General features: G+C 39.6%; 1 protein-coding gene across 4 annotated transcripts in view; it reads left to right on the forward strand.

The window, feature by feature from the left end:
- Positions 1 to 22321, forward strand: part of CDK19 (cyclin dependent kinase 19) — a 167330-nt gene that overhangs the window by 120838 nt on the left and 24171 nt on the right. For all 4 annotated transcript variants that reach the window (XM_045080205.1, XM_004753509.2, XM_013056706.2 and 1 more), the window contains one exon: positions 20923 to 20980. In XM_045080205.1, the coding sequence (XP_044936140.1) occupies positions 20923 to 20980 (58 nt within the window). The remainder of the gene's footprint in view (positions 1 to 20922; positions 20981 to 22321) is intronic.

The following is a 22321-nucleotide window of genomic DNA, read 5'->3' on the forward strand; positions in this document are numbered from 1 at the left end:
GCTTTCACCTGGTCATTTTACTCTAAACCACAGAATCAGCACATTTTTACATGGGTACATGAGGTCATTCCAGTTCAAAACCTTCTTCATAAATGTTTTTTTTTTAAATATTAATTTGCTGTGTGCTTAATATAACTGATGTGAGTTATTTTTGAGTTCATAATCATGTTTGAATCATTGATCAGAATCTTTTATTGAAGATTAATTTCAGCTCTTCTCTTTTTTCACAAAGTTGTATATTTTATTCTGAATAGCATAGATTAACAGATTTTATTTCTGATCCTGTCAGGTGAGTATCCACCTGTACTAAAACTCAGTATGACTAGGACTCAGTTTTCTTCTATTCGGTTTGCTGCTGCTTTCATGTCTATTTTATTTATGGGATCACCCTCCTCTCAACCTAGAAGGTTCTTTTACCCCTTGCAGACCCTTGCACTATACATCTAGACCTTGCCTAGTGTTGTTGGTTTCACCTCTAAAATATCTCTTCCATTTGGCCATTTCCATCCCTAGTGCCTCATTCTCAGTTCAGGCCTTTATTATCTCTTCCTTGAAAGATAGTACTGGCCTCTCAACTTGGCTTCTTGCACTCTCTTTCCCTTCCATCCACTTCGGACCATCTAAATAACTACACAGCCCCTGTTCAAGAACTTTGAAATAGTTCCTCATTGCTTACAAACTGAAGCTCTAGTTCCTTATTGGGCTTTCCAGGTCATAACAGATATAGCTCCAACTGCCTTTAGAATTTTTCTTTTTTTTTTTTCTTTCTTTTTTTCTTTTTAAATTTTTATTTATTTATTTGACAGAGATCACAAGTAGGCAGAGAGAGAGAGAGAGGAAGAAGCAGGCTCCGTGCTTGAGCAGAGAGCCCAGTGCGGGGCACGATCCCAGGACCCTGAGATCATGACCCGAGCCAAAGGCAGAAGCTTTAACCCACTGAGCCACCCAGGCACCCCTAGAATTTTTCTTTATACCTATCATCTTTCATTTACACTGTACCATTAAACCATTGATTGTTCCTTGTGTCCGGAGATTTCCTGCTTCAGTGGCCTTTACTTATGACCCCGTCTCTTCATATTCAAATACTACCTGTCTTTGAGGACTTGGACAAATGTTAAAATTTATCCTCGTTTCCATTCCTACTTGGAAATAATCTTTCCTTCTTGCTGGTTGCTGTTGTACTTCTTTACTTCTCTTATGATACTTATCTGTTAGTATGGTAGCAGTATATACAGGTACCTTAGAACATCTTCTAGACTATATACTTCTTGAGAGAGCCGGGTCTATGATTCATTTTGGCATGCTAGTAGTACCTGAGTACACAATAGGTACTGAGTAAATATTTCCTCAGTGAGTGAATGTGAGTAAGAATACTTATTATTATGGTATGCTTTTGGATCAAGTAACGTATTTATATCTTTCAACACACTGTCTATAATAAACACTTATTATGACCTTGTATGTTTAAAGCATGAGGGATGGGGACAGTACAGAGATGACTGCGCAGAAGAGCTTCTCCTCAGGACTTTACTCTGAGAGAAGAAATCTGCCATGGGCACAAACAGCTGCACTATAAACTAGATGAGAAAGAATGTGATTGTGGCTATGTGACAGGCACAGACTACATGCTCCTCAAGGTTAGAAGAGGCTATGAGGGGCAGAAGGAAAAAGGAAAGCTTCACAGAACTGCCACGTGAGCTAGACATTGAAGGATAAGTAGAATCGAAATAGAGACTTAAGGAAGTGAAGCTTGAGTCTGGCACCTAAGACCTCTCTCGGCTATACTGATATCATAAGTAGAGATTTGAGAAAGGAGGGTAACCTAAGGGAGTGTTGGGTGTAAAAACTTCTGAGGGGAGAAAGCTCTTGAATTGTCCCAGAAAGAGTATGGAGTTCTGTCTGATTCCAATATGGATAAGCTAAATTGTGGTAGTATGTGGTTAAGACCAGAAAGATACTGGTTAGAGCCTGATCAAGGAAGCCAAAGATACCAGCCTAGAGAGATTTTATTTATTTATTTTTCAAGATTTATTTATTTATTTGACACACACACACACACACACACACACACAGAGCGAGCACAAGCAGGGGGAGAAGTAGGCTCCCTGTCTTACCAGGGAGGCTGATGTGGGGCTCGGTCCCAGGACGCTGGGATCATGACCTGAGCCAAAAGGCAGATGCTTAACCATCTGAGCCACCCAGGCACCCTGGGAGTTTGTTCTTAAGTGCTGAAAGTTTGTAAGCAGCAGGGGTGCCTGGCTGGCTCAGTGGGTAGTACATGCAACTTTTGATCTCAGGGTTGCAAGTTCAAGCCTTGCATGTGGTGTAGAGTTAACTAAAAAAAAAAAAAAAAAAAAAAAAAAAAAAAAAAATTGGGAACAACAGAATGAATATATTTTTCCCCAGAATGAAAAATTTTTTCCTATTAAAGAAGCCACTTTTATTATTACCTCAACCATAGCATGATGTTGAAAAAAATATATTCTGAATGTGTTTCTGACTTTGTATAGCACATTCATAATTTGCATTCACTGAATGCCTCTTCTCTTTAAGTAAGTAACTAATAATATTTGAAACTTTGAATCAGTGAGACTCTGCCCCGTGTCAGCCTGCTTAGTTCTTGTCAGTGATGCTGAATCCTGGTACTTGGACCGTATTGTCATGGATCTGCCAAAGTATTTTTAGGAGTAGAAGATTTAAATTGTATGTTTACTTTAGATGTATTCTGTAGTCAGTATAGAAATATGAAGTATATAAAATATGAATGTGGTGTTAAAAACATGGTGGATCGGGCTCTCTGCTCAGCAGGGAGCCTGTTTCCCCCCCATCTCTCTCTGCCTGCCTCTCTGCCTACTTGTGATCTCTGTCGAATAAATAAATAAAAATCTTTAAAAAAAAAAAAACATGATGAGGACATTTGAAAAATTTTTTTGTGTGTGAATCTATTTTAATAGAGTTGTGTTTTAGTCAGGAGTGGTTTTTTTTTTAATGCTTTATTTCCTATTGCTGTAAGAAATTTTGCCTTATACTATTTGTTGGTTACCATTGTTTCAGAGTATGTACTATCTCTAGATTTTCATTTGACGTGAGAAACCTGCAAGATCCGTACAATCAAAGGCATTAAATATAAATTTGCAATGTAATAGTATAATACCCCCAATTTAAAAAGTAAATAAAAAAGTCAGTGTTTTGGACTCTACAAACAGAGGCATTATATCATAAAAGAAGATTGGGGTTTTTTTATTGTGATTGATTACATATCTGAAATAGTATTTAGTTGTGTTATTTGGATCCCAGAATTTAAAACAGAAATAGAGAATTTAAATGAAGTCACTAAAAAGATTACTTATATTAAGGAATTGCTTTAAAAGGAAAGGAGGGGAGGAGCTAAAGATATTCATCTTGGCTGAGAGACAGCGAAGTAGAGACATGAGTCTATAAATATTTGGAACTTGTAAACACCAAGGGAAGAAAGATGTATTTTAATTTTACAGCAGGATATAGCTAAGAGTAAGAAGATGAAATATAGGATGACTCACTTTTATTAGATGACTATTCTCGTAGGCTGGAGGGTGCCAAGATACAGTTTATCCCTTTTTCAAAATTAGGAGCTTCTGGGGAGCAAGGATCATATCTTACTAATTTTTGTATTCCTAGTGTTGGTATATTGTTTGTGTTTTAAGTTAGGACTTGAATTGCATTTCAGCAAAGCATCTGGCAATTGCTTATTATTCTTTATCAAGAGAGAAATACTAGCTAAGTCATAGTGTGGCTAGGTTTTATGGCTCCTTAGTTTCTCAGTATTTCTACTGGATCAGTGGCATAAACTAAACTAGAAGTTAAACTATCTCTGTCACTTTCATTTCTCAGTATCTAACACATGATAAATGCTAGGTCTTTACGGAATGAAAGATCTGAGTAAACCCCCCAGGGCCCTGACCTGCTCTGTTCTTTTAAAAAAATATTTGTGGGGGCACCTGGGTGGCTCAGTGGGTTAAAGCCTCTGCCTTTGGCTCAGGTCATGATTTCTGGGTCCTGGGATGGAGTCCCGCATCGGGCTCTCTGCTTGGCAGGGAGCCTGCTTCCCCCTCTCTCTCTGCCTGCCTCTCTGCCTACTTGTGATCTCTGTCTGCCAAATAAATAAATAAAATCTTAAAAAATATATTTGTGAGCATCCCATCCTAAAACTCTTTAACTTCGGGTTTGAATGTGGTAGTTATCATTCACAGTAGTGGGTGAATTTGTACTCTTTTGAAGTCTATGGGCACAAGTAACTATATTATCTGCAAACATGGTACATGGAAAATTTGTAAGATCTAGTTGTAGGAGAAGATAATTTTGTGTCCAGTAATCTTTTGAGTTTAGTTATTGGTTAACATCTACTAAACATTTTAGGATTGTCAAAAAGTCACTTTGGTTATAGACTTAAGGACTTATTTGTTCTATTAGAGGTTAATAGTAATAATAATAATAATAATAAACTTGCCAATACTTAGAGTCAGATATAGTTCAGTTGACTAAAGAAAATGGTATCATAGATATTCTAGCTACAGAGAAATGTGTAGTATATGACTCTAGATACTTTGTCATACTAACTGACAGAGAGCTATATAGTTTTGGTTTGTTACTTTTTTCCTGACACCAGCTTGTTCAGGCAGAATACTTGATTTTCAACAGTATTTTCGATCGTTTATGACCTGTTGGCTGTGTATGTTTTAAGTCTGTATTAGTTACTGACTGCTGTATGACAAATTGCCCCAAACTTAGTTGCTTTAAATATGCTTAAACAACATTTATCATCTCACAGCTTCTGTGGGTCAGGAATCTCCGTGTGGCTTATTTGGATCCTTTGTTTCAGAGTCTCCTTAAAAGATTGCCATCATCTTAAGCCTTGACTAGGAAGCATCTTGTCCACGTGGTTGTTGGCAGGATTCATTTCCTCATGAGCTGATAGGTGGAGGCCTCCCTTGGTTCTTTGCCATGTAGGCTTCTGCACATGGCAGTTTTCTTCACCAGAGTGAGCCAACAAAAAGGCAAGAGAGTGTGTGTTAGCAAGACGGAAGTCAAAGTGTTCTGTTAGTGAATCATGAAAGGGACATCCCATTACTGTTGCCGTCTCCTGTTCACTAGAAGTCATTTGTGCAGTCCACACTCGGGATGCGGGGGAGTGATTACACAAGGGTGTGTGTGCTGTGCGGCAGTGGACAGGGGGTAGTGTATATTGGGAACCATGTCCAGTGCTGCTTACCATGACCTCTAAAGAGGCTTTTATGTTAGTTATGTTATGTTATGTTATGTTATGTTTGTTATGTTATGTGACCATACAGTCCATCATTAGTTTTTGATGTAGTGTTCCATGATTCATTGTTTGCGTGTAACACCCAGTGCTCCATGCAATCTGTGCCCTCCTTAATACCCATCACCGGGCTCACCCATCCTCCTACCCCCTCCCCTCTGAAACCCTCAGTTTGTTTCTTGGAATCCACAGTCTCTCATGGTTCATCTCCTCCTCCGATATCCCCGCTTCATTTTTCCCTTCCTTCTCCCAGTGTCCTCCGTGCTATTCTCTAAGAGTCTTTTACATGGTATTTGGATCCTGTTACTACTCTGTTTATTTAGTGGCAACATAAGAAAGTGCAGGAAGTCATGTATCATTTTCTCCATGTTGAAAAGTGGCTTGAGTGGCAAGAGTTTGGGGATAGTTCTGGTTCTAAAGAGCTAAAAGATATTATAATGAACTAGTTATCCCTTCCCTTTTACAAACATTCTTCAGTGATTTGTTTTCAACATTTGGTATATATTCCTTACATTTTGCATCCTCTCTTGTCCCCTCCATTCCTTCCCCATTATTGAAGCACAGGTGTAATCTGTTTAATTCTGGATGATGTGTTCAATTAAGATCCAGGATTTCTTCACTTTGAATGTACCTAGAGATCCCATCTTTGTTGTACAGTCTGAGGCCTATGCTTATCACTACTACTTTCTTATTTCTATTTTTCATGCATTTGTGTCGAATGAAGGCAAAAATGCAAAGAAAAATTTAAATTTCCCAGTACCAAAATTTGGTAGTGCTGCTGAGTTGTAACAGGTGGCTGAGAAGCAGTAAAAGGACACCATGTGGAGGCATGAAATACTATAGTCCTTTAACTAATAGAGAGCATTTGAAGGCACTTTAGGAACATCACTGTATGAAAGACCAATATACAAAAGTCAAAGATGGCCTCTGTTTCCACTCAGCTGGAGAAGAAGTATTGTACTGTTCATCTTTGTGAAGGTTTGATTAAAATAAGTGCTCGGTGGTTGGAGAATTTTCTAGAAATCTCTGTATGCAGCACAGCTTCTCTCTGTGCTAAACAGGGCCCGACAAGGTGAATGTTTTATACCACAATGACCCCCCTTAAAATATCATTGCAGCCATCATGCTGGTGTTTTGAAGAATTTTAGTAATGTTTTAGAGTTTAGCCTTGCTTAGTTCTTATGAAATGGGAGCTTTGAGATCTTAGACTTAAAAAAATTTATTTCTAAGATAGCTAATCTTGATCTGTAAGCCCCAGCTTATTCATTTATAAAATGAGAATAATGATAGGTACTTTGTACAATTGTTAGTCTCCCAGTCTTAGCACAAGAATTCCTGAATTCCTCCTAATTTCCCTCTGTAGAAGCTTCTGGATCCCGTCAGTAATCCAAGGATGCCCTTTCTTTTAATTGGTTCTTCCCCATAATTCCTTTCGCCTAAAACTATAGCCCCTTCAGCTTTACAATATAGAGCCCTATTAGAAACATGTGAACATGCTTCTTGGTGTTATTCTTTTAAAAAAAAAAAAAAGTAAGCTGTGTTTCACCCTGATTATATTTAAACAGTGCTAATAGTTTTTACCGAGTCTTCATATTTAAAAATATCAGTTAAAAAAGGTTGCTTAAGTGAAATCAAAATGAGTAAGAGCCTCAAATAACTTATTTTTCCTTCTAATAATCATGCTGATTGAATGACTTCCTTTTATTATTTTTTATTTGGTTTATTAAGTTAACATGCTACTTGAAGAATTATGGCAGAAAGTAGCATTTATTTTAATATGACTTAATCACTGTAATTTCTTTTAGAATGCAGAGCTAACAATGAAAAAGGAAAATATGGCTTGCGTATTTTCTGACTTGCGAGTTTAGGTGACCTTGGACGATTGCAGATCTTGTCATGGTGAATCATATTGGGGATCCTGCTGGTGACCTTTGGTCCTTTACTAGTTCTTGGGGCTGAATCCTGGAGAGTCTGTAGCTTAGCAGTTCATGTCTGCAGCCCGAAGGCCTTTGATGGTAGTGATGTCTCCCCTGTTCAGTGACTCCCATTCTGCCTGTTTGTAAGGCCTTGTGAAGACGAGGCGAGATAATGTTTCTTAAGGTGCTCTGGATACCTTAAGATGTGAGAAAGTATTATTGAGGTGTTTTCTAGATATGGACTCTGATTGTCTTTTCTTTCTTTTTTTTTTTTTTTTTAAGAGTGTGTGTGAGTAGGATAGGGGCCAGACGGAGAGAGAGAGAGAATTTTAAGGCCTAGCATGGAGCCGGACGTGGGGCTTGATCTCACAACTCTGAGATCATGACCTGCGCTAAAATCAAGAGTTGGACACTTGGCCAGCTGAGCTACCCAAGTACCCCTGGGCTGTTTTTGTTTTTGTTTTTTTTTTTGGCCATGACAGGTTTTTCCATCATGCACACCCGTACCCCAGTCACAGGAGCTTTCTGCACAGTCCTACACATCTGTCAGTGTGAGCTGGAGTGAAATGCTGCGCCATCTGTTCCATAGACAGGTGATACACACTAAGAATCACACTTCTAAGAGGGCCCACTTCATAGGGGTTGAGACCTCTTCAGGTTTAGCTCAGGGACAGGCTCCTGTGATGATCCCTAACTTCTGCATGAAGTTTTAGTAGCCTGTACTGATATCTGTATCTAGAGGGTGGTTTGCCAAACTAACTCCAAAGTTGCCAAGAGGCAATAGTCAAGATGTGTTCCACAGTGGCAGGAATGGCAGGATGGTTAAGAACCAAGAGCTACAGACAGGAGCCCCAACACTTTGAGGCCTGCATTTAAAACTGAAGAATCATTTCAGGTATCTTATTTCATTAAATTAGTATTACTGTGGTAGCATTCACAAACAATAACATGTATCCATTTTAATTAGAAATTGATCACTTTGGACAAATGGGTATACCAGGGTAATCACTACCACAAGCATCCTATGTGACTAGCACTCATCCCTCATTGAGAATGATGGTGTAATCATCAAAAGGGGATCTGACATGCACGGACTGATGATTTATTTCATTGGGAGATTGCGTATGATGATTATTTTGGGTGACCATATTCTCAACTAAGCACTCATCTGAGTAGAAGGCTTCTAGAGGTGAGGGCCATAAATCAAGTGTTGTGCATTTTCCAGATGTGGTTTTGTTCTCATAACCCCAGTCTGTGGTGCATTTCTGAGGGACTTGAGTTCTGATCCTGCCTGCGTCTGCCAGTGTCAGGGAGACATGGGACTTGGGTAAGGCTGTAGGTCTTTCACCTGCCTGTCTTCATGAGTCACAAGAGAGGGCTCATTTTCATAATTTCTACCTCTGACCTCCCCCCCGCCCCCAACCAAAAGCGGCCCCTATTTATTGCTGAACCAGCAGAGAATAGCCATCCACCCTCCCCTATAAAACATGTCTATTGTTGAGGTAGGCGTGATGTTTACAGAGTGATAGGATGGGGGCACGTGATCCGCGTGCGTGCAGCGTGAGCACGTGACCCCGCGTGCAGCGTGATCACGTGACCCGCGTGCAGCGTGAGCACCTGCTGTCTCTTGCGCTGTCCCTTCTAGACCCAGCTTGGCTCTTCTCCTATTTACTCTTGGAGCTGCTCCAGATTTTATCACCAGTTTTCATCCAAATGCCGGAAGGCATGGGACGACTCTGCTTTTGCTCCCCAGTCAGGAAGCGCTTGATCCTGAAAAGTCTGGTGAGAAGACATGGCCGGGAGCAGTCAACCGCACATACCACCATGGCGGAGAAACGGAGCGAGGAGCCGGGCCTTTGCCATTCTTAGTGTCTCATGATAGTAAGACTGAATTATTTGACTTAAATATGAATGCCACAGATGTAAATAGAAAACTTCTTCCTACCGGCATGGCTCCTCTGAGGACAGACTGTACTCGTTAATGAGAAGGATAGAATCTGAGTGTCTTTGTAGCATTAGTCCTGGCATTGCCATCAGTGTAGGATTTATCTTGATTGTACTCTTAGTGACCTTGCAGTTAGTTAGCTAAGTAGTCTTCTAGATACCTGTTGTTTGTCTTGCATTAAGCTTTTCATAATGGCTGCTTTTTATTGGTTCTTGTTAGAGAAAAGAAAACCTTATCTCTGCTGTCCAGGCCTGTAACCACTCCTAAAAGGCAAAAACAAAGAAGTGCATTGTTAACTGTTGTGCCGGCTGGGTTGGCAGGCATTGTTTACTGTGAACACCAAGGTTTGATGAACAGAGGTTATTCAGATTAACCTATTACAGATGCCTCCAGACCATTTTAAGGCAAAATGAAATGAATCACAGCATTTAATACTGCAGACGGCTCCTGAGCTACAGATAGCCTGCATCTTGTTGTAGATAAATAATTTTGAACTGGGAAGGCATTTCTGCTTAGAAACAGCAGTTCGAACAGTGGTAAGGTTCTCTGAATACAAAGGCCTGTTTCACCCACAATATAGCTAAAGTAGGAAGCTTATAGAACTATGGAACCTAATTGTCATTGTAAGTAGATGGTTCATTTATAACTGAATTTCTGTGGGGGAAGTGGTGGCTCACAGACTCAGAATATTTGCTTTACAGACAGATTTTGATCTTCTAATATGTACCAGGAGCTATGCTGGGCACTGGGACTATGCACATAAATGAAATACAGTCCGCTCCCTCAGTGAAGACAGGGCGGGGAAGAAACACAGACGGATCATCACATAACAACAAGGCTTAAAAACATGATGGAGGGGCCTGGGTTGGTTAAGTGTCTGCCTTCGGCTCAGGGCTTGATCTCCAGGTCCTGGGATCCAGCTCTGCGTTGGGCTCCTGTCTCAAGGAGGAATCTGCTGCTTCCTCTTCCTCTTCCCGTCCCCTCCCCCCATGCATGTGCTCTCTCTCAAATAAATAAATAAAATCTTAAAAAAAAAAAAAAGACATTATGAGATATAGTCAGGGATCTGCTATGTGTAAGGTAGTGAACACAGGAGGACGTCTGACCAGTTGGGATGGGGGCGGTCTGAGAGGACTCACACTGAGCTGACTCTGATGGAGGAATAGAAATTTATAAAACGAAAAGGGGGAGATGCAGGGCAGCATTCCAGGTAGTAGGAGCATGGGGTAAGAAACTGCAAGCATGTTGGTATCATTGGAACGAAGCGAGAAGTAGTGAACGACGAAGCAGAAAGGAAGAGTAAGGACCCGACTGTGGTGATTCTTCACCATCATGTTCAGAAGTGTGGACTTCACCTGTGACCGCTTGGAGCTGAGCTGGTCAGGTTTTTGCTTAACAGAGACCACTCAGACAGGGATTTGGTGTGAGGGTGCCGGGATGGCAGACACATAATCAGGTGGTGGTAAGTCACGAAGACCTGGCAGAGGTAATCAAGATAGACAGGAGCGGAAATAGTAGCTGAATATTTAGAAAGGGAGATAATCAGATCTGAGAATTCGATTTGAGGGATAAAGGACAGGGTGTTCAGACTTCTGCTTTTGTTGACTGAGAAAGGAATACCAGAAAAAGAGGCAGTAAAAAATCTGGTTGAACAAGTGGAGATGACTTTGGAGACAGCCAACCTACTGTTGACCTAACTCTAAGCTATATCGACGATTAGAGACCTGTGGTTATAGATTTGAGTGTCATTAGCATATGCATGGTTGCTAAAACTCTAAAATAAACTAAAATTGGGATTAAAAAAAAAAAACCTCTATGGGTTTTTACCAGTATCCCAAAGTAGAATGTTCCTATGAAATCTTTTGTAGGCTGAAATGGAGTAAAGAAATGGTAACCATTAATTTTTATGGAAGTTTTTGAGCTTTCCTAGAGCCAAGAAATAACCCCCCTCAGGCGTTTCTGATGCCTTAGGACACATCTTGCTACCAGATGCACATCATAAATCCCAAGAAAGCCCAGATGCTCATAGTTGCAAGCCATGGTAGGTTGATGCTGAGTCCTGCGTGGGGAAAGGAGCTGGCGGGCCATTCTCCCTGCGCGGGACCCACGGCCACCATGAGGGCTCCTGTGCAACAAAGCTGATCACGATCTTCGCTTCTCACCTTTTTTGTAAAAGCGAAATCTTCGTATTTCTTTCAGTTAGAAAAAGCAGATATTGCTTTTTTTATACTATCAAGAAGGTTATTTTAAGGCATAAACAGTTATGTTAAACTGAGGCTCTTAGCAAATGACTGTTGTCTTTGCTAAGGAAACAAAGCACATATATCTCACTCGTTCTTTGTGCAATTTGTTTCAACACAGAATCTTTTTTGTTCAGGGTGAACAATGGAAAACGGTATAAAGAACATAAATGGAAGGTTTTCTCCCGGGAATGTACTTCCATATCAAATGTGAGGAGAGTGGTGCCACTAGTATATTGAAGTAAAAGAATAGTTCTAGCCATCCATATGAAGCCCGCGGTATTCATTGTTCGGAAATGAGCCTGACTGATACTCTGATTGGTTTTGTCCCTATTATTCAGGATTGTAGACAATTGTGTTTGTGTTTTCCTGTCTTCTTTATTGGTGCTGGTAAGAGTCATCTTGTGGCTTCATATTTTCGTTGCAAATGTCCTGGGGTGGGGAGTACAAAGAAAATATAGCAAAGGACAATTGTGTATCTTTAGGCTGTTCTTTTATGAGGTGCCAATTAACTAAAATAAATTTAAACCTGTGGGGAGAAAATTGATTCTATAGATGGAGAAAGCAAATCCAAAGTACATGCAAAGCATCCTGAATGTAACTTCAGAATTAGCTAAATTTTGCTAAAATGCTGATTATTTCGAGAATAGTTTCTAAGAAATCACATTGTCACATGACCTCCCTGACTTTTGCCTTTAAAGTACAATTTAAACGAATCGAACCCTGTAGCCTTGATTTGTCTATCCGATTTTATTGCTGATAACTTAAATGTGAGGCATCCAATTCCTGCCATTTCTGCTGTTGCTATGGTAACAAAAGTGTGCAAACCCAGCAGTATCACTTTCTTTCACAGCTGGCATTTTGTGTTCACAGTAAGAGGAGTTTTAGTAAAGCGTCGTCCGTGTTAATTGGGATGTAAGTAGGTCAGAACAACTTTGGTATCCTCTCTAAGTTCTTTCAGGTTGTGCGTGGGTGTGGGCGCGTGTGCTTGAGCTGCAGTTGGCTTAATTTTTTTTTTTTAAAGCATATACTTTCACTTAAAGTAATCACTATTAAAGTTAGTCTTTTGAAAATGAAGCATAATATCTGTAAATGTGGGGACGCCTGGGTGGCTCAGTTGGTTAAGCAGCTGCCTTCGGCTCAGGTCATGATCCCAGCGTCCTGGGATCGAGTCCCACATCGGGCTCCTTGCTCCGCAGGGAGCCTGCTTCTCCCTCTGACTCTGCCTTCCACTCTGTCTGCCTGTGCTCGCTCTCGCTCGCTCTCTCTCTGACAAATAAATAAATAAAATCTTTAAAAAAATATATATATCTGTAAATGTGACTTGGTTTGGAACCTTGAGGATCAGGTGGCGCTCTGAGACTTGCCCCAGACCTGGAGGCCCTTGAGTATTTCAAGGAAATGATTGATATGAAAATGCTTTGAAAATGTAAATGCATTTTAATGATGCATATAATGATGCTTTGTTGTTATCATTGTTATTTTGAAACAATCACGTATCATGTGACCTGAATATTTATTTACTTGTTCTGGCGGGGGGACATGTAATCCCAGTTAAGGGGTGCGTATTTAAAAATGACTTCCTGGGGCACCTGGGTGGCTCAGTGGGTTGAAGCCTCTGCCTTCGGCTCAGGTCATGATCCCGGGGTCCTGGGATCGAGCCCCGCATCGGGCTGTGCGCTCCGCGGAGAGCCTGCATCCTCCTCTCTCTCTTTCTGCCGGCCTCTCTGCCTACTTGTGATCTCTGTCTGTCAAATAAATAAATAAAATCTTTAAAAAAAAAAATGACTTCCTATGCAATTCTGGGTCTTAACTTGACTATGGCAGCCTTTCTCTGTGGATACCGCCAAGTCCTGGGTTCCTTTCTTAGGTTGTACAAAAGAGCTTATAGCCACTGCTCCCCTCAACCATGTCATTGCCTCTGCCCTCACCTCACGCTCTACAGGGGGACCCCACACTTAGAGCTTCCATAGGCTTCAAGTATCTTCTATTAAAGGTATTCCTTACAAACTTCGGTACCGACTAGAATCCTCTTTTCTCTGTCTCTCTCTGTAACCTCATTCCATTGTGGTGCTCACATTCCCTGTTTCTATAGAGCACGACCGCACAAACTTCTGAGAGTTAGCTGGCAGTGATCGGAGACCAGCTTCCTGCTCTTCTCCCATTCAAAGGCTCATAATCTATTTTCATTTCTTATGTGAAGCAGCTTTGCTTCTGCATCACATACTTTGTGTTTTTATCTTACAGATTTATTTTGAAAGGGTTTAAGCTCAAAATTTAGGAATTACAAATAATGTAGCAAAGGGTATGTAAGGTGGTTTATTTGATAATTTGATAATTTTTAAGTTTTGTTAATTTAAGTAATCTTTGTACCCAGTGGGGGGGCTTGAACTCATGACTCCAAGATCAAGAGTTGCATGCCCTTCTGACTGAGCCAGCCAGACCCCTGAAGAATTTTTATATCTCGGAGAGTCTCTTCCTACTAAGGCCTTCAAGAGTATACTCTACTTCTGCCTTTACCTTCTTTCTGCTTATTAGGGTCTCATTTATGGTGTCTGTAAATGGGCAGAAGTTGTCTCTTCCCATCTTTCATTCTATTGCACCTAAAGACCACCTCTTCCTTTTCAAGCCCTCTTAGCTTCTAGAACCCTAATGCTGTTTTCTTACCTTAGTTGCTCCTTCACAGGGTTTTTCGTTGGCTTGTTTTCCTCAAAGCACCTTTTATTTCTCTCAGCATTATTTATTTTTTTTATTAAAAAGTACTGTTTCTTGGGGCACTTGTGTGGCTCGGTGGGTTAAGCCTCTGCCTTTGGCTCAGGTCATGATCTCAGGGTCCTGGAATCGAGCCCCACATCAGGCTCTCTGCTCAGCAGGGAGCCTGCTTCCTCCTCTCTTTCTCTCTCTCTCTGCCTGCCTCTCCGCCTACTTGTGATCTCTGTCTGTCAAATAAATAAAATCTTAAAAAAATTAAAAAAAAAACTGTTTCTCTAATGTATACCAAAAAATACAAAGTCAAATATTATAGAAATGTGTGTTACAGAAAATGATAGTCTCTCCATATCCTTCTATCAGAGATTTGGCAAAATGGCAAAATCCATATTGTACAACCTATGAGAATTATGGGTAGGACAAAAGGTAATATATAATAGAGTGATGTGAATTCTAGTCATGTAAAACCTTGTCTTTCCAAGTTCCTGCGTCATTCTGTATGACTGATAAGCTTCACTGTATCTCTCCACTGGTTCTCCTGTGCTAACTCTCCTACTGTCTCATTGACTCCAGCCACATTGACCTCTTCACTCCTTCTCCAGTTAGCCAGCCTGCAAGTTCACCAAGGCTTCTCCTCACTGCTCTGCACCATGACCTTGCCCTTCTGCAAATCTCGTGGGAGCCCTCACCTACTCTCAGAGCATGTACCAGACGGTGCTCGAGAACCTACCGAATTCTGGTATTCCGATGACTTGTGCCAAAAGCAGAACCATCGGGAACAGCAAGCAAGCCTTCTCTTGGCTTTCCAGATTTTTCTGGAATCCTCAGCACCTTATCCTGTGCTTCCTGATGTCCACAGTTCTCCCTAGCAGGTCTCCAGTTCACCAGGCGAGCTCCTGTCTCTAACCATTCAGTTTCCCCTTCCCTCTATCTAGACGGCTCTTCCCTTAGATTACAGCAGCTTATTAACTCTACTTTCTTCAGGTCTTATCCCAAAAGGTCCCTTCTCAAAAGAAGGCATTCTCTGAGCCATTTAAAATAGTGCTTATTACTCTTGAAAATGACACCCTCCCAGCAATGCATATCCCCATTCCTCGCTTTGTTTTTTGTCTTTATTATTGTCCTAATATATGATATATACAAAAAAGAGTATTTGGAACATTATGTACCTTACAAAAGCCTAACAGTCGAGAGCTTGTCACTTACCCCAGTAACTGGGACATTACCGATAGCTTGCTTCTGTTTATGCTCCCCCCCCCATTCCCAACCTCCTGCCTCCTGAAGACGTTAACAAATATCCTAAGTTTTGAATCCATTATTCACTCCTTTTTAAAAAATAGGTTTATCCCATTTGTATGTGTGCTTGTACAGTATATTCTTTAGCTTTGCTTGGTTTTTAAGGTTTATGAAAATGGCATTCTGCTGTATATAGTCTTCTAAACTTGCTTTTTTTACTCAACATTATGCTTCCAAGATTCAGACTTTTTTTAACCTTTATTAGTAACTGCCAAATTTTCACTGCTATTTTAAAATCCATTGTGTGATTCTACCAAAATTAATTTCTCCATTTTTCTATTAGCTAGAAATTTGGGTTGTGTCCAGATTTTTTTTGTGTGTGTGTTACAATCTATGCTGCTATGAACATTCTCTGGTGTGTCTAAAAATGGAATTACTGAGTCAAAGGGTATGTAATTGTTCAGGTTTGCAAGATGATGCCAAATTGCTTTCCAAAGAAGTTGTACCAAGTTATTCTCTTACTAACAATGTATTGGATTTCCCCCTGACCCACTTCCTACTCAATAGTTCTTAATTTTTAACCCATATATTAGGTGTAAAATGGTATCTCACTGTGATTTTAATTGCATTTCCCTCGTGATCGATGAGGTTGAGCATCTTCATATGCTTACGGGTAAAATGTTTCTTCTTTTGTTAAATGCCTGTTTGGACATTTTGCTCATTTTTCTATTAGGTTGTTTTTATATTGACTTGTGGGTGTTCTTTATTCTGGACACAAAATTTTTGTTACTGATGTGTATTGCAAATACTTCTGGCAGTTTGTGCTTTGTTTTTTAATTTTCTTTATTTTTGATGGTTAAAAGTTATTTTTAAAATTTTTTAAAGATTTTATTTATTTGACAGAGATCACAAGTAGGCAGAGAGGCAGCAGAGAGAGAGGGGGAAGCAGGCTCCCCACTGAGAAGAGAGCCCCATGCAGGGCTTGATCCCAGGACCCCGGGATCATGACCTGAGCTGAAGGCAGAGGCTTAACCCACTGAACCACCCAGGCATCTTGGAAGTTATTTATTTTTATTTATTTATTAGATTTTATTTATTTATTTGACAGAGAGAGATCACAAGTAGGCAGAGAGGCAGGCAGAGAGAGAGGAGGAAGCAGGCGCCCTGCTGAGCAGAGAGCCCAACGTGGGGCTCGATCCCAGGATCCCGAGACCATGATCCAAGCTGAAAGCAGAGGCCTAACCCACTGAGCCACCCAGGCGCCCTTGAAAGTTATTATTTTTTTTTAAAGATTTTATTTATTTATTTGACAGAGAGAGATCACAAGTAGGCAGAGAGGCAGGCAGAGAGAGAGGAGGAAGCAGGCTCCCTGCTGAGCAGAGAACCCCATGTGGGGCTGGATCCCAGGACCCTGAGATCATGACCTGAGCCGAAGGCAATGGCTTAACCCACTGAGCCACCCAGGCGCCCCGAAAGTTATTTTTAATAGCCAGATTTATCAGTCTTTTCTTTTATGATTTTTTTAAATCTTGTTTAAGGAATTCTTTCCTACATGAAAGAAATATCTTTCTTTCCAATGTCAGAAAGATATTCTCTGCAATCTCCTTTACCCTCCACAGTTTTAAAGTTTTGTTTTTCATGTTTAAATCCTTAATCTGCCTGAAACTGTGTGTATGGTACGAGGTGAGCTTTCATTTTATTTATTTTTTTCCCCACTTGGATGACCTGTTGTGCCACCAGCATTTAGTAAATGGTTCCTCATTTCTCCACTGACCTGAAGTTCCTCTTCTCCCAGTATCATGGTGCTATCTGGGCTCTCCATTCTATCCCATTGATCTATATGTCTCTCTTTCTCTCTCTATCAGTGTAACACTGTCTTAGTTACTGGCTTTAAAATAAATTGTGATGTCCTGTTTCCAGCCAGGTGCTTCTCCTCATCCCCTACCTCTAGCACTTCATGACTATTTTGGCCAACCTTAGGTCTTTGCTCTTAGACATACATTTTATTTTCCACTTTTTAAAATCAGCTTTTCAAGTTTACACACACACACACACACACACACACACACACAACTTAGATGGAATTAGAATTGAAATTGAATTGAATTTACAGATAAGTATGGGGAAAATTGATGTCTTTATAGAATTCTCTTATCTATAAGCTGGCCTCTTAATTTACTTAGGACTTACTAATATTTACTTAGGACTTACTAAGAACAAGTTTCAAGATTTTCTCTATAAAAATCTTATACTTCCTTTAGTGTATTTATTCTTAGGAACCTTATAGTTTTTTATTACTATAGAAGTGCTGCCTTTCAAAAATTTTATTTCCTACCTTTTTTTAAATGATTTTATTTATTTATTTGACAGACAGAGATTACAAGGAGGCAGAGAGGCAGGCAGAGAGAGAGCAGGGGAAGCAGGCTCCCTACTGACCAGAGAGCCCGATGTGGGGCTCCACCCTAGGACCCTGGGACGAAAGCAGAGGCTTTAACCCACTGAGACACCCAGGTGTCCCTCCTACGCTTTTTTTTTTTTTTTTTTTTGCTGATATATAGAAATATGGTTGGCTTTTTCATATTGTTCAGTTAGACAAGCATCTTACTAAACTCTCTTACTATTGCTAATAATTTGTCTGTAAATACTTTGAATTTTATGTAAATAATTATGTCATCTTCAGAGAATAATTTTGTTACTGCCTTTCCAATCCATATTCCTTTAATTAATGCTTTATATATCTAGACTTACATTGTGATGTTGATTTTAGAAGTGGTAATGGTAGGTATCTCTGCATTAGTCCCAATTTTAAAGAGAATGTTTCCCATGCTACTTCTTAGTTTTTGATACATACCCATTATCAGGTTAAGGAGGTACTTTTCTAGTCTAACTTGCTGAGAGATTTTTATCATGAATGGGTGTTAAGTTTTGTCAAGTGCTTTTTGAGCCTCTATCAAGATAATTATATTATTTTTCTTTTTTAATATGCTAAGGGGGTGAAGGACATATAGAGGTTTTCTCACATTAAGCCATCCCGGAATTCCTGTTAGTAGCTTTTGATTTAATAATATTTTGTTCAATGTTTTTACATCTATACTCATGAGTATTTTTGTATCTATATTTATGAGGTTGGCCTGAAATTTTTCTTTCTCATACTTTGGGTTTTCTTCCAAGATTATATTGGCCTTCTAGAATGTAATGGGAGCATTCCCTCTTTTTCTATTCTCTGCAAATGTTTGAATAGATTGAACAATTTGTTCATCGAAAATTTGGAGAACTTGCTTTTGTGATCATTTGAGGTCCAGTGTTTTCTTGGTAGGAAGATTTTTAACTTTAAATTTATTTAGCACGTATTGGTTTCTTAAGCTTTTAGAATTCATTTTGAGTCAATCTGTTCGTTACATCTTTTTCATTTGGTCTATTTTGTACACATTTTAAAATTAATCGATACAAAGTTCTTTGTGGGGTTCTATCCTAACCTCCATTGGACCTGTTTTTATGGCCACTCCTGTAATTTGTAAAGTTTATTTGTACCTTCTCTTCTTTTGGAGTAGTTGTCCTAGAGGCTTCATAAATACCGTCTTGTTCATAGATTTCTGCTCTTACCGTTATCTTTTTACTTCTACTTACTTTTGGTTTATTTTGGTACTTTTTGTAACCTGCCTGATATTCAAAAAATCAGTTTGTCTGTCTTTCCCTACTAGATTTGAAAGCTATTTGAAATTAAGAGCGTCATGTTTTATTTTTCTTTCTTCCCAGAAAGTCTGCGGTACTGTGTTTTATCTATAATGGATCGTTGATAAGTTGTTGTCAGACTTGAACCTTGCGGGTTTGGGTTTTGTCTAGTGCTCTTTTCTCTTTTGGCTGTGATAAACTAATTTTGTCTCATGTCGTCTTCAGTCATCATACTTCAGTGACAATGACTTTCAAATCCAAACCTTCCTATTTCCATTTCCCTGGCTAAGGGGACTTCGGCATCTCACATTGTTTTCCCCTCCCTGACTAGGGCCTCTCGTAACTTTTCCGTAATAAAGGCACCATCATCCTTTCAGTTGCAAAAACTCAAAACCTTGCTGAAGGTTTTTTTTATCACCCTTTGTCTTAGTCTTCTGACTTCAACTAGATGCAAAGTCCTGCTAATTTCTCCTTCACAGTGTTACTCCTGAGCTCCACACCCCGTACTCTGTTTCAGCCGAGAAGACCTTGGACATAGCCTAGTTCTGATAATGCCCCCTTTCCTGTCACCTCACTCCTGTCACATAAAGGTCGGATTACTTCACCTGGCATTTAAGACTGTCCCAAGTCTAGGTTCGCTTTACTACCCCCAACATGAGTCCTCTGGTTTCTGTACAGAGTTCTGTCCAGGTTACCGTCTCCTAAGCCTACGTCATTCATAGTCTTTTCCCCTCCTGCCCTCTCTTACCCTTCTACTCTACCATGCTAGTTCCTGTTCATTTTTCGGGATCTGGATAATGGAAAGCACCCTTGCCCTCACCTCCAATGAATATTTCCCTCAACAATGGAAACTCTGGTTAATCACTTCCGACTTTGAGCTGGTTTTTTTTTTTTTTTTTTTTTAAGTGCTTATTGTTTTCCTTGAAACTTTGAAAAGAGCCAGCAAATTGGAGGGGATTTAAAGTAATCTGGTTTAACCTCTAACCCAAGACCTCACTTCTGTCTGTAACTCATAAATGACATTAGCTTTTAAGATACAGAGCTCTTTTTTCTTTCTACTTATGTAATGAGCATTTGGAGGTTACAAATTTGGTTCATCATTGCGCTTGTGTTTCCTTTTAATTGTTAATATGTTTTTTTTCTCCCTAGAAGATGTTAAAAATATATTCATTGATTGAACGAATGAATCATAAATTTTCTCCCTATGAGAAAATCATTATTTTCTCAGAGGGGACTGACTTGCCCAAAAGCCTGTTTCCACAGTTCCTCTGTTTCCAAAGATTTACAAATGAGGATGACTTAAAAAACAGTGTATACATTTGCAGCTCATTCTTTTCTTTATAGAGCTCTGTATTAGCCCTGGTTTTTATTTTCTTACATCTTGAAATTCTATTTGGAATTTCTCACTTTGCGTACGGATTTTAATGGAGTCTCGTGAATGTTGATCATGCTTCCCTATAGTAGTTTAGAAATATCGAGCAAGGAATATTCCATTTGAATCATTTAAATGAAGGCAGTGATGTTGTGGGTGGAAATTTTACATAAAAATTTTCAACCACAAAAACTCTTAGTTATGGGCAGTAATTTATAGTATGTATAGGTTTTTAAAAAATTATTATTACTTGTTACTTCCATGGAGTAAACAGAAATGATAGCTTCAATTTCTTTATAGTTAGTTGTATGATATAATTTTGAAAATAAGATGTTTTCAAAGCAGTGATGTTTATAGAAGTTTAGTGCTAACTTCAAGTATGTCAAATGCTTTTATTATAGAGGGTACTTAATATTCTCTTACGGTTTTGATGCAAATATAGAAATGGTATTTTCATATCTTAAGAACTTCTTTCCATTTTAGAGCATGTCAAAAGAATAAACATAGTAATTTGAATGCTCTATTTTTATTTCTAGAAACCAGCAAATATCCTAGTAATGGGAGAAGGTCCTGAAAGGGGGAGAGTCAAAATAGGTAGGTAATTATTTCTAAAATAATTTCTTAAGATACTGTAGTGGCTGCAAAGGTGGTGTCCCCTTTTTAAGACTCTTGTTTAAGTAGCTAATTTTCACATGATTTCCTCATTATATTTTTAGGAAATATGTTGGGGAATGTAGAGAAATAATTTATAAAACTCTTTAGGTTTATTCCCCAAAGAAGATTCTGTGATTCTAAGCTCAGGCAAGCAAGCCCGAAACGAAAACTTCATAACCATACAGTACCTAAGCTTGTTTATGCTGTGATTACTGTTCTGCACATTACCCTAAACATAATCTGCTAAGTCTTGCTTTTGTCTCACCTTCACCAGTGTTCTTTTCCTGAATGCCTCTCTGCCACCTGACCTAATACACAATCTTCCCAGATACCTGTCCCCTGCCCCCTGCATCCCTGGGCCAGGTACCAACACATTTTTTCCAAATGAATACATATCATTATAGACTGTCTTACTTGGTGGTGGTCTTAGGTTAAGGCACCAGCAAGAATCCTATCTATATATTAAAATTTCCTTTGCAACCCTGAAGGTTGTTCTAAGAGAAATTGGCATCACTCATACCCATGACATATTGGGGGGAAAAATGAGCTAAAGAAATGCTTTATTCTGATTTTTTTTTAAATAGAAATTACATTTGTTAAATGTTCAATGATGTTTAGAAAGATTTTAAAGGAAATTTTGTTTCATCAACTTGCTTTCTTGGCTGTCCCAATATATCATACTAGGGGTGATGGGAAATCGTGCTAACTTGACCTGCTACCTATCCATCCTGTCCTCCTGCAACTGAGCCTGCCTGCTTCTTGGTTTTCTACTTCTTCAATTAGTTTGCTAGCCCAATTCCAGAGAAAGCTGTTTTAAACCACCTTCCCTTTCTTTATACCTCTACGCTGAGTTTACTGAGATTCACAGTCCTAAAAAACATTGTCTGTGGTCACTAAGAACCAAGTAGCTGCTTTCCTTCCCGTACCCCCTTCCACCACTCCCACCCCCTTTCCACCACTTCTCACTTGCTCCTGTTTCATGCTCACACTTTATTCTTGTAGGCACTCAAGTCCCTACTTTTTGCTAGACATTGGTGAAAGGGAAAGGGTAGTGATGGTAGCCTTCCCTGTGAGGGACTGTCACGTAGACAGTTCACTGTCCATTGGTAAATGCCGTCACATGTTACCTCACTTACTTGACTCAACCCCCCGCCTGGTGGACGTGAGCAAGTAGGGGAGCTGGCTTTAGAGAGGTTGCAGCCTACACAGCGTCTCTGAAAACGTAAATTCCACGTCTGGCGTCTCTTTCCCTACCAGCGCTGCTGCCCAGCCATATCAAAG

Source organism: Mustela putorius, unplaced genomic scaffold (assembly GCF_011764305.1).
Source record: "Mustela putorius furo isolate JIRA1106 unplaced genomic scaffold, ASM1176430v1.1 tig00000450_pilon_pilon_pilon, whole genome shotgun sequence".
Taxonomy (NCBI): Eukaryota; Metazoa; Chordata; class Mammalia; order Carnivora; family Mustelidae; genus Mustela; species Mustela putorius.